General features: G+C 43.2%; 1 protein-coding gene across 5 annotated transcripts in view; it reads right to left on the bottom strand.

The window, feature by feature from the left end:
• The window catches only part of SUSD6 (sushi domain containing 6), an 89,002-nt gene that overhangs the window by 50,405 nt on the left and 23,287 nt on the right, over positions 1-15,310 (bottom strand). For all 5 annotated transcript variants that reach the window (XM_064462330.1, XM_064462329.1, XM_064462333.1 and 2 more), the window contains one exon: positions 2,711-2,898. In XM_064462330.1, coding sequence (XP_064318400.1) covers positions 2,711-2,831 — 121 coding nt within the window. In that variant the 5' untranslated portion in view covers positions 2,832-2,898. The remainder of the gene's footprint in view (positions 1-2,710; positions 2,899-15,310) is intronic.

Raw genomic sequence — 15,310 nt, 5'->3', positions numbered from 1 at the left:
GTTAAATATGTGCAGCGGTTATTTTTATATTCATTAATATCTTTTTGGGGAAACTGCTCCCTTTTCGCAAGCTCTGCAGTGTGCTTAGTGACTAGGCAACTTATCACACTCATCTCAGGGCACTCCAAGATATTTGGATAGATTGCTTGAGACAAAGTGCTGAAGATTTTTCTTAAAAATCCATGCATAAATAAAATCAATTTATTACCAGAGGACAGACCAGATGCTTGCTGACTGGAAACAAGTCTGCCCTCTGCATTAACCACGTGGCAAAGAGAACACATTCCTGCCCAGAACATGAATATATCTCTAAGCCTCCTGGAACTCAAGCAATAGAATTTCTAAACAGCAAAATTCTTGCAATACAACATACATCATATGGTTTTAGACATATGAATCACAAGCTCTGCTTTCTCACTCAGAGCTGAGCCAACCATTCCCTCCATGCTCATCTGTCTTTTTATGAGACCATTCTTCAGCTTTTGTAGCAATTGTATGTCACATCGGCCCTGCATTCAAGGTAAGCATTACCACCATGAGAGTTAATACAATCTCTTGCTTCATGTTAACATCACTTTGCCTTGCCTGCTCGGAATGATTTTTCTATGTAAAAGTAATAAAGTGAGGATGGTGGGGTGACTGGGGGACAAAGATGAGGGAAAGATGATTTTCCAAGTGCCTCACCAGTATCCTTGGTCTCTCCATCTGGCTCTCCGCTCCTCAGCTGACTTGCTCATTAATGTTACTCACGGCTGGTGTGCTGCTGCAGGTGCAGCTCTCCAGGACCATGACACATCACTGAGCACCCCCATCCCTCCCAGCAATTGGCAGTTGGGTTGCTACCTCCCAGTCTCAGAAAACCTGTACATAGACATGCTCCTCAGGGAGCCCTTCCCCTCTCCCAGGATTTTAACCCCTCCATGTCTTGCCCTCTGATAAGATCTTGGGCTCCCCTCCACATGCACACATTTTCTCACTTCCCCTGCAGGAAATGGTTCATGCCTAGCCACTATAATCCTGTTTAGCTGATTATCTGCTTTGATCAGTTTACCACAGCTGGTTTCAGATCCTGAAGCAAAAGGAATACAGAAAGGGAAACAATGCAGAACGACTCTCATATTTTCTGCCACACTTAACTAGTGCTTTTGTTAATGTGACTGGATGCCTCAAAAATCACTCTGAAAAGGCTTGCCAGTATTGTGTCTACCTTTCCCATCCAGCAGCCCTGTGCAGCACATGGCATTTGCATACCTATTACAGACTCAGATGAAGGTGCTGCAGTGCATAATGGGAGTTTCAGATGGGGATCATGCACTCCAGCCCCAGGCTGGGAGGCATATCTGACAGGCCTACATCTGAAATGAGGCAGTGACATTATTACCAATAACAGCAAGACTAGAAAAAACAAGGATAGACCAGATTCAAAAAGACCTGTCCCTTTCGCACTCTCACCATCTGTCCTTGCCAGTTTGTCGCTCTCTCATGTGCGTCCCCCCCCACCTCTCATTACCTAACAAAGCCTAAATCAGGCCAGGAAGACATACAAGTCTAGGATATCTGATCTGAGCGGCCTCTCCCTTCCAACTTGAAGGGCCAGAAATACTGAAAGGAGATCAACAACTCCTCCAGCAGCTTCCAGCAGACTTTTCCATACAGGATCACCTTGGCTTTGAGCGCATCTGGCAATCAACGTTTATTCTGCCCTACAACACAGAGGACAATTCAAGCTTCACTGATGCTAAGGATTGTTGGTCATGCAATATTTTCAGATGCCATGATATGTCAAATAAATAGAACTGTTTAGAGTTATGTTGAGAACTGAGGTTTTGTTTTCAAAGGCAAGCTATTGGTTTACATTGCAACAGCTGCTGAAGTCAAATCTACCTGCCTTTTTGGGACTAAACTCCTTCAAAGTTCTGTGCAAGAGCACACAAAGTTATTCCTTCCATCCCAAACCACTTATGATCAGGAATCTCTCTACAGACAAAAACTACATCATGGCTGATCTGAGAAAAAAGACATATTTCAGGGTATACTGGGTAAACAAGCACATACTTCACGTCATCTACTACCTCTTGAGTATCTGGTATCTTTTATTTTTCCATTCACTCTTAAAAAGGCAGCTTCCCTAATCCCTGCTGACATTTTACATATCATCCCACTGCACTGCTATTTACATTTTTCATAACACTTGTCCAGATAAACAACAAGTAGTTAGAAAGGGGAAAGGGAAAAGCTCAAGCTGGAAAGAGGATCTAATAGATAGGTGCAGTTAGTGGGTACTGAGGTGTCAGAAGATAGCACACAAGGAAACACTGAACCAATTCCAAAACTACTTCACATGAACAGTTGCTACACTGCATACAGGTGAGAGTGTCTACATAAGAATCTCACTCAACCAAAACATGGTGCATGTTCCTGAGATAGTCCAAGTGTCCCCAGCTGCAGTGAAGGGATAAGAATGGAAGGGAAAAAAGCTGGGGGATCAACATGACAGGGTAAAGGACAAGCACTTATTTGCTAATATGCAAGACTTATTCAGTTCAGACACTGCCCTCTGTTTACCAAGCAGCAATGGAAGTTTACCTTTGAGTACCGAAAGATGTGTACAAATGCATCAACCATCACCAGCTTCCCCATAAAAATATAAGGCCACCTCCATACTTATAGTTCTCCCCCTCCCTGCAGCATATGCAAAGGTTTCACTTACCTGTGGCCCGTGCTTCCAAGATAAAGGTACCAAAGATAACTAGCAGACGAAATAATCCATGGCTAGTCAAGGCAAGAGACAATCCTGTGTTGCTCTTTGGTGCTACCATTCCATGGCACATCTTTTACCCACAGAAGTTCCTTTTTAAAAAATTCCCGAAAGATCTGGTTGATCAGGAGCACCTCAGTCTACAAAGACAAAGAAAGAAACAGTAACTGTTGAGCTAAATACCTACAGCATCTGGGGAGGGGAAGAAAAGGGGAAATTCAGAAACAAAGAACAACCTTTTGCATGTTTTATACCAAGTTTTCACAGTTCACAAGATAACAGGAGCAGAAAGGGCAATCTTCCGCATAGGAAATACTAAAAGAAGCTGCATTATAGAGACACCAGAACTTTTCACTCACCCTCTAATATTTCAGATGTGAAGACTGCCTAGCTTACAATTAATTTTAGCTTTTCCTTTCAAGACAACCCCAGAGGATATAGCATCTGGAGAATTTGTTTCTAAACTTCAAGAGAAGCAGCCTTCCTACACCCCCACCACCTTTCAGAAGGTCTCTAAGACACAGCAGACTGTACTAGACAGCTAGGATAAATAAATCAAATGCTTCTTCAGCCACCTGGAGAGGTACAGCAAACCTGACAGCCGGCCAGCAGGCAAACACACACTTATGAGGAGGAATGTAAACCAGCTTGCAAACCTCAGGTATAATGTTCTGACAGTACAGAGGATAGCAATTAAAATTGCAGGATGTGACACTGCTCATACCTGAGGACTGAGGGATTCAGGCGCTGTCACAGCAAGAACACACTCGTACAAAAACACAAAGTGCAACTGGGAAATCAAGAAAGCACGAAGTTGAAGTTCTGTCTTTAATGACGGAAAAAGACCCAGCACAATACGTGCCCCACCAACCTAGTACAGTTTTAGCCTGCAAGTCCTCCAATGGTAAAGTTGGACCTGGATGAATAACAATGTCATGAGTAACTCCAATGTTCATGAAAGAGTTGGGACTAAAAACCTGTGTGTACTGGTTTTACAAAGGAGGAAGGAGAAAACTGGGATAAACACAACTGGGTAAGTGATGGAGGAAAAAAATCACCACACAAAAACACCCAAAACAAGCAAACAAAAACACACACACATGGAGACATGATGTTTCAACACTTCTATCATGCTATTCCTTACACAAACATCTAAAGCTCTCAGAAAAAAAAATTTGCAGAAATACATTTCTTCACACTTGACCACAGGAGTACTTTCAATTTTGAGGGAAACCCCATTCAGCCACAGCTTCTTCAGTTAAATGGATATTCATACTGAAGTGGGATTTTTTTTTCTTTTCTCTTTTTTTTTTGGCCAAGTTTCTAATAGAAAATGAAAACTGCTAGATAGCTCCAATCAAATTTCAGAGGTGCAGATGCAGGTATCACATCCTTTCATATTCTGTGAGAACAGATGAGCACCTGGGTTAGTGCTCCTACTACTAGGGAAGGCAGTACGACTTTGAGATCCTTAACTACTTCTGAGATTAAGTCAACACACCAGCACTGACCAGAGAAACACATGACTCAAACAGCCACAACTCACATTTCCAATTACTCAGGAAAAAAAAAAACAAACTGCATTGTGGGAGGAAATATGTAGATTTGCCATTAAACCTGGAAGTCATCCAAGTGAAAAGAGGGTTTCCTTAGTTCCATGTCACTACTTTGCTCATATTTACTTTACAAAAGGGCTATCTTTAAAATTTGGATCTTTCAAGTCCATTAGTCTCTACCAAAGAAGAATTCTTTGTCTGCATACACCCCCGCCTTGAAATGTCATTTCAAGATGACATTTAAACTGCCATGTGGCAAGTCTGGAGCTGATGCTACAATAAACTCTGTGTCTGCCCTTTCTGTTTCTTGTGTTCTTGGAGGGGGAGGGAGAGAAGTAAAGCTATCCCACTCTACGCCTGTAGCACAGCCTATAGATTTCCCATGTCTTCCACAGATGAGGAGCCAGTGCTTTGTTCACTAAACTTCTACAATGCAGAAAGGAGTAAGCATGCTGCCACTCACCTGCTAGAATTCCTTCAGCAACAATTAGACCATGGAATGAAAAAATACTCCTCTGTGAAAAAAGCCAAGCCAGCTAGTCTGTTCATCTGCCCGCTCCTCTCGTCAGATCTCCAAGATGGATTTTAAGTTCGTATTCAACTGGAAGAGGCCAGCACCTGGCCTATGCTTCAGGCCAACAGCTGGCTCCTTTCTTCTTAGAGTCACTGCTCTATAAGAATTACAAGCTCACAAAGCCAATGCACCACCCTCAGCAAAAGGCCCTTCTGATTAGATCAAGACAGGTCTGTCCTCCCTATTCCGATGTAATGAGGTCTCATTAGTATAACAAACTCTGCGAGACTTGCCAAAGTGTTTTTTAAAGATGGCCTTCCCTGCCCTTGGAACTGGGCTTGCCGGGTGACATAGCAGCAGCCAGAAGGAGAGGTAGGGAAGAGGGCATGCAATTATCACAGAATTTGCTGAGCTGCCTGAAGTCTGCTACACTGCCCCAGGGGCGTTTTCCTCTCCAAAAGATTGCACGTGGAAGCCAGCCATCTAATTCTGGTCTCTGAACAGCAACCAAGTTAGAGATACCTAAATCAAGGATATCTTCTGGGGGAATCAATTATTGCTTGTTATTGTCTCACTGATAGCTCCAAAGCACAGCACTGTTTGTTTCTTTTCTTCTGAAGTCAGGCACGGTTTCCCCATCTCTTCAGCTACCAAGTCACTTGAGTCTCAGGTTATCAGAGATCCAGTCTGTCAGAGGCAGAGGGCTGCTCCACAAGGAATACTGTAAATTGCTGCTGCTATGCATACAGTAACATCCCGCTAAACTGATTTAGTTCAGTGTGGGATTAGAAGGAGACACAAAGGCAGCAAAACCATTTAGTGGAAGATAGCATCGTTAAACCCCTCAGAATTGTTAGGAGACAATGGGCACAGGTACTGCCCACAAGGCTCCTCCCTCAGGCTTCAGCCAAGTTACAGAACTTGTTCCCAGCCTTGACTTTTCCCTGGCAAAATTAGAAGATGAAAGAGATTCTGGCCAGATAAGAAGGTATCCTTTCTTCCCAGAGGGGAGCCGGTGGTTGGGAATTTATTTAGACAGACTTTAAATTCTCTGAAAGTTGACTGTTGTTTCAGCACATTCCTTATACCTACAGCTCAGGGGGAAGCAGCTTTCATAACAACTCTTCAGGCCTCCACCTCCAGAAGTTAACCAGAGTGTTTTGTAGAGGACAAACATTTGTTAGAGACATACTCTCAGAGAGATAGCTTAACAATTTATGGGTTCATGTGAATCCAAGTGATTCCCTGTTTACACACAGCATTAAGGAAAAGGCTGGTTTCTTTAATGGATCCTAGAAACAATGACGCAGAAGCCAACAGTAGCACAAGTGTACGGAACAAGGACACTTCAGGCCAGTTTCACATGCCACAGCCTAGGCTGAAGGGTTATGGGAGGGTTAAGTTTTAACAGAGATGTTTTCCAAGACAATATTTAGTATAGCCAGCAGTTCCCATAAGTACAGTAAGTAGTGGAGAGGTGATTCTTCTCTGTTAGCAGTACACCAGCCAATAGAGTTTTGGTTTTGTTGTTTGGATTTTTTTCTTTCTTTTTAATGTGCACTTTGAAAAACACCTACTAAATACAGGTAAACAAAATAAACCATCCTCTACAGCCACAAAGTCAAATAGCCACACCCCCTCTCAGGGAAGGCTATGAACAGGGGAAAAAGTACTCATTGCTCCCAGGTTGCAGCCATCAGCCATCCCCAGCTCTTCTTCTTGAAGGCTTGTAATCAAGCAACCTTCCCAGTGATGCTTCAGCATTAATCCCCCTTGCCACACGGCCAGCCCTGCTCAGACAACAAGCAGTAGTTCGCTTCTACATTAACTCCTTGAAGCATGCATCAGCTTCACTGAAACCACGCAGGCCAGACTTTCCGCTGACCCTTAAACCACAATCAGCCATTTCCAAAGATGGCACACTCACATACGGCAGGAGGTTTTTCTAAGCTAAGCTGTTTGGGGACCTCTGCCATTTATCTTCTAGACCTTCAGAAGCTGCCAACCCATATCCATTGATCCAAGATCCCTTTGTAAGCATGCGTACATTTTCCCAGGATTATGACTAGTTTTCTGATTTTTACCAATTTTGTCACAGCAGGACTCCTAGGTCCCCATGGAAAAGTGTTCTTTGGGAAGTCATGTGCTCAGGACATGAAAGAGAATCAGATTCCAGTAGTTCTGGTACACCAAGGATATGGGATGTCAGGGGGGTAGATGGGACACACTGAGGCTCTCCAGTTGCTCAAGATGCCTGGCACAGCTATGTCCTGTGTCATCATTGCTGGAAAACAGGTCTTCAACCTGTATTTTTCAGTTTGTTTAGGGAAGTGTTCAGTATGTTTGGAATGCTACTGGTTTGCTTTTAAACACCACACTTGAAACTTGCCAAAAAGAAAATTAGTTATCATCATGCACATCAGAAATCTCTATTTTATCCACAGTTTCCACTTTGCAGAATAATACTCAGAAACTGTTTACTATGTCTTGAATGCACACAGCAAAGCTCTTGGCAGCAGAATGAGCGATGTGTGTGCACAGCATACCTTTTGAAAGGCTAAGCATAAGGATTGTTCTTGTCTCATGGTCACGCTGCAGGTGGAATCTAATGTGAGCAGTGTGCTACAGAGGATTTAACCTTCACCCTTAGTTGCTGGGTTTGTTGTATCCTTAATTTTGTCTGCTTTCAGCAAGCAGTCAAGCTTTAAAACAGAAAAGTTATCCTCTTGGCTGCCTGATAAGAAAAATTACAGAAAAATCAAGTCCAGGTGCCAGCAGAGGAAAGAAGTCCCTAATTCTACTTATTTTCAGTAGCTAAACCAGTGTAATTGAAAGCTTTTAGGAACAGAACTGTATTTTTCATATTTTGTGATGACTTCACAGTTCAATTAAACTGTTCAGTTAAACCAGACACAAAGAAAAAAAGCATTCGAAGTTACCTGCAGGCAGTTTAGAAAAATCTTAATTATCTGACTTTTTAGCACAGCCAACTCTTAATTATCCAGGATAATTGGAAAAGGTGGAAGAGGAAGAATAACCAAACAACCCACATAACACACACACACACACAGAGTAACCAGATGATTTAGAACATGTGTGTTTGGTAGCTTCATTTTACACCTTCATCTTCAAACTATAAAAAGGCAGATTTCTGCATAGCACAGGCACAGCACAGAGCAGAGAGCTGAACTGAACACATCCCCTGCTACAGAGAGGAATCACTAAGGGCAGACTGAGCATCTTATGCTGGACACTGGAATCGGCACATATCCTCCTACAAACGAAGACCTAACTGCAACCTGTAGTGGAACCAGAATTTTTGGGTTTCCTTCCTCATTCTCCAGTTGTGCCACAAGGTTTGGCCTATGACCTGCAAATTCAGCAGTTTCTTTCACATAAACATCTTGTTTTAGCTTTTACCTCCTCTCTCGTGAAGGTTTCTAAAACACCAGCGCAATTGTTGGTGATGCAGAACTCCCATTTTCAAGAGGGGACATTACAGTTTTCTCAGAAAGAAACTTGCTGGACAGGCTAAATTCTGAAATTCCATTTTAATCTCTGATAAACAGCATATGTCTAACTCTCCATAGGCCCACTTAAGCTTTAAGCCAGGAAACCGGATTTTTCACTACTGGATAACCAATCCCTGGGAAAGTCACACCAACATTCCTACCCCAAGTGAATAAACCTGCAAGATTCACCAATTTGCATAGCTTATTCCCCAGCCTCCTCCTCTCTATCCTTCCTGTCACAGTCTAAAGTCCTGTTTGCATCTAGATCATGCTTCTGCACCCCTCCCTTGCTTGCCTCCTTATCTCACTTGACATTACTCAAGAAGTCATCCTGAGGTTACCCAAGCATATACTTCTGTGGGCTAAAGGCAGGGACCACTTCCTTCCTCCATCTATTTCCCTTCCATGCTAGCAGTTGGGTTCAAGCCTTTGCGTATGAGCTTCTTCCCTTCTGCAGCCCAAAGAGAAATGCACAACAGGCTCAAAGATATTAGTGAGTGGACCAAACAAGTGGCAACTCCAACAGTCCCCTTAGAGGTAAGGAACAAGGAAGGAACAGACTTTTCAAGGTGTGCAAAGAAGAGATGGCAAGGTTGCCAAGGGGGGAAAAGGGGTGGTATGCAGTACCCTTCACTGTCCATTGCATAATGGAAACTCTGAAGTCAGCTGTGCATTAACCCCAAATGGTTTACCATTCCTCAGCCCTGTGTGATGCAGAGGGCAATATTTAAGCATAACAAGGACCCCCAACACACTGCTGCTGCTCAGGACACCTTGCTTGCCAGCTTCCTCTGTTCCTACTTATCCAGCCAATTAAATGAACGAGAGGCCTAGAACCTCTTTAAGAAACACTTGTACACATCCAAGAAGCACAAGAAGACAACACCTCAGATCCCAACTGAACCCCTGACAATTTTCTATGCAGTACTCCCTTGAGAACCACAAGACACGTGGGTGTTTTGAAGACATCTTGTATGGAGAATGAATTCATAGCCATGATGATGATGCCTCCACATAGGGCACAAGTCAGCCAAGTGAGGGGCTCCTAGATCCCTCAAGGAAAACCAGAGCAAGCATATTTTCACCGCACACTTTAAAAGTCGATTGCTACATCATTGTCCTTCATAGTTTAATGATTTGCACCTCCTACAGTCTAAACTGCCATCCTTTTGCATGGTAGATTAAAAAAACAAACCAACCAGCCACACTGGTCTTCTACATAAATCTGTGCACTGCAGCAGCAAGTTCCATCTTCCCAAGAAGGCATCACAGTAGGCCTCCAAAAAATGTGCTTCACTTCAGGACCAACTGTGACAGAAACCCAACTGCAGAGGACAAACTGTTAGCAAGGTACTCTGATACATCAACATGTGGTTACATGGTTTCACATCACACCCTTTAAGCCATAAAATGTTTTCTGTTCAGTTACCTTGATTTCCCATCCTGTGACACAGTAAAGACACCAGAGCAGAGCTTGCTCTAGGACCCAGTTTCATTTTTGTAGATATCACTCTCATACTTTTAGAAAGAGTCAGAAGCAAATTGTTAGAAACAGTCTCAGCCTTGTGAAGACTCTTCCCCATCTCCAAGTACTGTGGTTGTCATGCCAGGTCTGACACAGTCACAGAAGATTTTAATTTTATGACTAAAAAAAAATATCCAATTTTCCTTGCTTTGGTAAGTCTGAGAGAGAGCCCTAGATATCATTAGCTCCCCAAATTTTAAGAAGTTTCCTTGAAAGTCACAGAATTTCACCAGAAACTTTTTTTCTGTTTTACATGGGAAGAGAAAGATTAGAGATCAAACTCCTATTGGCCTTCCAAATGAGGAAGCAGCAGCTAGTTGTGGGCAGGCTGTGAACTTCGGAGCACAGGTAGGAAGGAAAAGCAGAGCTGTGGAAGGGCATGGTGGAGAGTTAGACAGGTTAATGCACACAACTCCAATGCATGGCAGATTCCTGTGCCATTATAAAAATGCTTATAACAATGGGGTCACATCACCAGTGAATGAATAGAAACCAGTTATTAAAAAAGTAAGTGCTGGATCTGCTTTAAGGGATTTTTTTTTCTTGTAAGCGTACTGGCATCTATGCAATCTATGGGAGAAAGTAGACTGGGGGATACTGGACAATACATCTCACACAATCTTTCCCAGTTTTGGGTTTGTTTAGTGTTGAGGGGTTTTTTTAATATGTCTATTTGGAAAAGCATTCCCTTTGGAAACTATTTTCTCAGCATTTTTCCCCTGCTGCACTGCATCAGAAAGGCTAGGTTTCATACTTTCAGCTTTAATCAGTACAACAGCACATTTACAGAGGACCATACGCACAAAGTGTTCCAGAACGCTTTCCAAAAATAATAACTCCTAAAAAAGAAAACTCACAGTAAACTTAAATGGCTTCAGGGAAGGAGAATAAAGAAAAGCCATGCAAAGGGAGAACCTCTCAAAACCACATACAAGCTTGAAATGTTCCTTTCAGTAAGAACAGGGTTCTCAAAGCAGCACAGGATTGGTAAGGTCACCTGTATATCCAGGATGCTTTTATCATTTATGCAGCTGTGTTAACCTGTTTCAGGGAATGCACCACAAGGCCCATGTACAGTAAAGGCTTATTTTGTAATCCCTCACTACTAGAATATGCTTCTCCCCATCCTTACCACTTGTGATTTCATTTCAACTGATGTGGCTAAAAGCATCAGTCTGGTATACATGCAGCTGCAATACCACCAGGCAGCACAGCCATTTGCAGAGGACACCCATTTGGGAATTTTTTTTTCCTATCAAAGCCCTCTATATATAAACTTCAGTGAACCAGTCTGACGTTTAAATAAGGAACTATACTAGAAGATGGAGGTAGTCTTATGTTTATTCCTAAAAGCACAGCTGTGAGGCAAAACTCAAGTTTAGAAGCTGCCACCCCAGATACGAAAACATCCACAACCACTTCCAAGGGATGGCAATTGCTGTGCAGTGCTTACTATTTGTATCACAGTTTACATAAAAAGTTCTCTACAATAGACACGTTGTAATATCAGAACCTTCCAGGCTAACAAATCCTTGATATTTGGATGTCTGTCAGCAAAAAGGTCTTGAAAAGATAAACACACACACACAGAAAAAAAAACCTCTGAGAAATAAGACTGCCCCTTATGTCCTCTGAAACCTTCATCTTCCAGTAGCCAAGTATCATTGACCAAACTGAGAAAGTTAAACAGCATAGTTTCAAATTCTTGTTCTGACTTGAAGACTGCATTTGGGATTCTAACACAGCAGAGAACTGCTTCAATAGATTCATCTCAAAAGTCAATACTCAAGGGCTGAGAAAAGAGGGGGTGGAAAATAAAAGTCCTAACAGCTTGCTTCCTTTTAAATCACTCTCACAATTACCAGCTCACAGCCAGCACATATGACTATGCAGAAGACCCCACAGCCTTTTCTCTCTAACTGGCTTCCCTCAACAGGCTGTGCTTAATTTGATTTTCTAACAAGGGATCAGTTGTAATTATATTCCAATTTGATCAGCACAAGCTAGGAGCATCAAGCCAGAGAAGCACTTCAAGAAGGATGGCTGCTCATTACATGTCATTGGGGGACATATGCACGCACAACAAGGAGACCAAGCGCTCCAAGCAGAATCCCCAAAACACATCCCTTTCCCTACAGGGTGGCAAGCTGGCTTCCTAAGACATACATACACCAAAGGTTGTGCATTAAAGATTTCCACCATTAAATTGGGGTGGGAGAGAAGCATGCCAGAAAAAAGAGTAGAAGTAAGTCTGCAGAATAACACCTGCCATAAATAAAACCTGTAATTTGCATCTCAATAGAAGGGCAATTTGAAGCTTCAACTTCTCCCTCCCGTGACTCAGTGACATTTACACTTTACAAAGTATGGCTATCAGTGAAAAAAAGATTTTTTTAAAAAAACTATATGGACACTGTTTGCTAGAACTAGGACAGCCCAGAGGTGGGACTCAGGATGCTCTGACCTGCAGCAAAAGGGTGAGCGCACCCATCCCACAGCACCCACCCTGCAAGTGTCACAGGGATCACCATTCCTCAGCTCCCCAAGGAATGGCCTCTGCCCAGACGTTACCGAAGAGAAACTCAAAGAAAATGTTAAGCAAAGGTCTTGAGGCAACTGAGGAGCACTGCCTGATAGTAACTGTTCACTCAGTATCTCTCAGCACCTTTTATATATATAGCAGCAATGGTTTCTCAGCCTTTACTGACGTGTAGTCTAGTCCGCCCCCTTGCAGAGCCAGCTGGGGTTGAGGCCTGTCCCTCCACCATCTGAGCACTTACAGGCTTCTGCTGCTACCTTGGCTGAGGGATGGCTCCTTGCTCCTGGTGACTAGACACCCCCCACGCTGCTGCTCCCATACCCACTTCGCAGCTAACTGTCCCCTCCACAATGCTGATGCAGCTTTCAAGAGCTTGTTGAGCTCCTTGCACTGGCACAGCTCTGGAGCCAGTGGAAGCAGCAGCTGGGGAGAGGTAAGGAACTCCCACCTCAGCTTTGTTGCACAAGCCTATAGTGTGTGGAACCACTTTGACTTAAGTGAGCAGCCTGTACAACATGCTGGGCCAAGTAATTGCATAGGCTTCTTGCTCCTAAAACCAGCTCCATTTTCAATCCACATTAAAGCATGGCAGAAATAATTTACCATGTACAAAGATGCACTAGACCTAAACCCTCCCCCTAAAACAGGGCTCCGAGCATCCCGGTTTCCATGCAGACTAAAAGACTGAGAGCTGGGTGAGAGTTCTCCATGACAGCCAAAGGCAACACAGGCTTGCCTAGTTAGAGGAAGTCAAATGAAATTGAAGCCAAAACAGGGGGGAAACTTGTACAAAGCAGGACACCAAGAGTCAGCAACTTGCTCTGGCAGTAAATCTTACAGTTTCGTGCAATAGTGAGAAAGGCTATGAAGCGCTGCTGCATGCAGGCAATAACCACACAGATGCCAACGCTAAGCCAGAGGCGGAGATACACCCAAAAGTTAGAGGATATGGGTTATTTAACCTTCTGCCTCACACCCTGGCTTTTTCACTAGACCACCCAGGACTGCAAAAGCACAGCTAGGCTTTGTCCAGCCTGCCTTAAAACTCCAGGGAAAACCCTCCCAAATATCAGATTCCCTCCTGGTACTCACATGTGCAAAGACAAACCCCAGATGAAGCCACAGGCAATGCCTCTTTACCACCAGGACCAGAAGCTAGAGGTGAAGCATCCTGCCAGTGACCTAGGCAGCTGCCTCCCTGAAAGCAATACTGTCCCTCTCAGCCAAGCACATCGCTCCCAGGTGCTGCCTCCCTTCTGGCTCTAAGTCATAGTCCTCCATCTCCTGAACGGGTCAGCTACCAGGCAAGCTTCCATGAAACACAAGCAAGAAGAGGAAGAGAGTAGAGAGTCTTCATTGAATTTCTGCATTTTGTTATTTATTTCTCCAGCATGTTTACATTTAATGTCAACAGGCTGGCCACACGAACAAAGAGGATAGCACAAATGCTGCCCCAGACACTGCACAGACTTCCTCACGCTCCTCTTACACACACAGAGCTATGAAACGGAAGATCATTCCCCATTTCCTCTAAAAAGGGCATTTTAGAGCAGGCACATTTACTCTTTGCTACCTGCAGGGTAGGAAACAACCCTACCAAGCCACTAGCAGCTAAATTAATAGAACATCTGCCTGAGAAACAGGTCACTCTCTGCTTCACTTGGGGTTTTGATGTGTCTCCAAGCATTCTGTGCGTGCACACTCAAGCCATCAAACTATTTGTCAAGGAAAAACATTCTAGCACAGAATTGCCAGTGACCTCTACTCAGCCTTGCGGGGAAAAATGCAGCAACTCCAGCTTCAACTGCCTTTAAAGGAAGACAGTTCCACACCCCCCCGCGACGTTGTGCAAATAAATATGAAGGTCCTGCCACAGCCAGTAATCCTCAAGCAATTTCCTGTCTCTGGAGACAAGGTTCCCTCAGAGTGAATTGATTAAATAAAGGTTATTAGAATTAGGATAAAGCAAGCTAGTTTAAAAGTCATCCCTCTTCATGTTTCTACCTGTAACACAGTGCTCCAAGCAGCAGCACAAAGGGATCAGCTACAAAAGCTTACAGGAGAGCAAAATTAATATGCAAAACCCACCAAACTGTGAGATGAAGATTTAAAACAACTTTCAACAGCAAAGGATTTTCATGTTCGTTTAATCTATTTTCAAGTGAGTTTCCCAAAGGAATTCACCCAATCCCTTTATTACTATACTCCTAAGATTAAATCCCCCCCGTTTTGTCAATCTGACATGCAGTTTAGTCTTTCAAGAGTCAGCAGTCATCCTCACCAAAGCTGTTCTCCTTTTGCCTTTGCAGTCTAAGACTTTGCTGCAAAACAACAGGCTAAATCTATTCACTCCACCTTCCAGTGTTACCAATTTCCTTTAAAGCCAAACATTTTAAATAAAAAAACAGAGACAAGAGTTAGTTCCTACAAATGCTAGGGGTGGGGGGGTGAAGCAATTAGCCTGATCCAGTATCAGAAACTTGCTCAACAATTCTCTGGCACCTCTTGAGCAGACAATAGGAGTAACAGTAAAGTAACAGCACTGCAGCAACAGTTTAAAAGAAACAGAGCAACCGCTTCAATTAAGGCATACTTTACAAATAAGAACACCTGTATCTTGCAGAAAGGTCTAAACATCAACAGACTGGCAACTGTCTCGTATGCACAAGTTAACTGAGCTTCTCATTCTTATCCATAAGAAAAAAATACATTATTCAGAGTTTCCAGAAAGGGTCCCTGCATAGAAGCTGACAAAGAAAATTTTCTAATCTAACCTTGCTTCTTTTCACTTTCTCTTCACAGAGAAACAACTGTTGAAAACAAACCCCAGATGTCATCTGTAGCTCCACCTACAAAGTTCACGGAAAGATTGCATTGTGAACATCACGCACGGCAGCAGTATCCAG

This window comes from Phalacrocorax carbo, chromosome 10 (assembly GCF_963921805.1).
Source record: "Phalacrocorax carbo chromosome 10, bPhaCar2.1, whole genome shotgun sequence".
Classification (NCBI taxonomy): Eukaryota; Metazoa; Chordata; class Aves; order Suliformes; family Phalacrocoracidae; genus Phalacrocorax; species Phalacrocorax carbo.
This window is presented reverse-complemented; position numbering and strand designations above follow the sequence as displayed.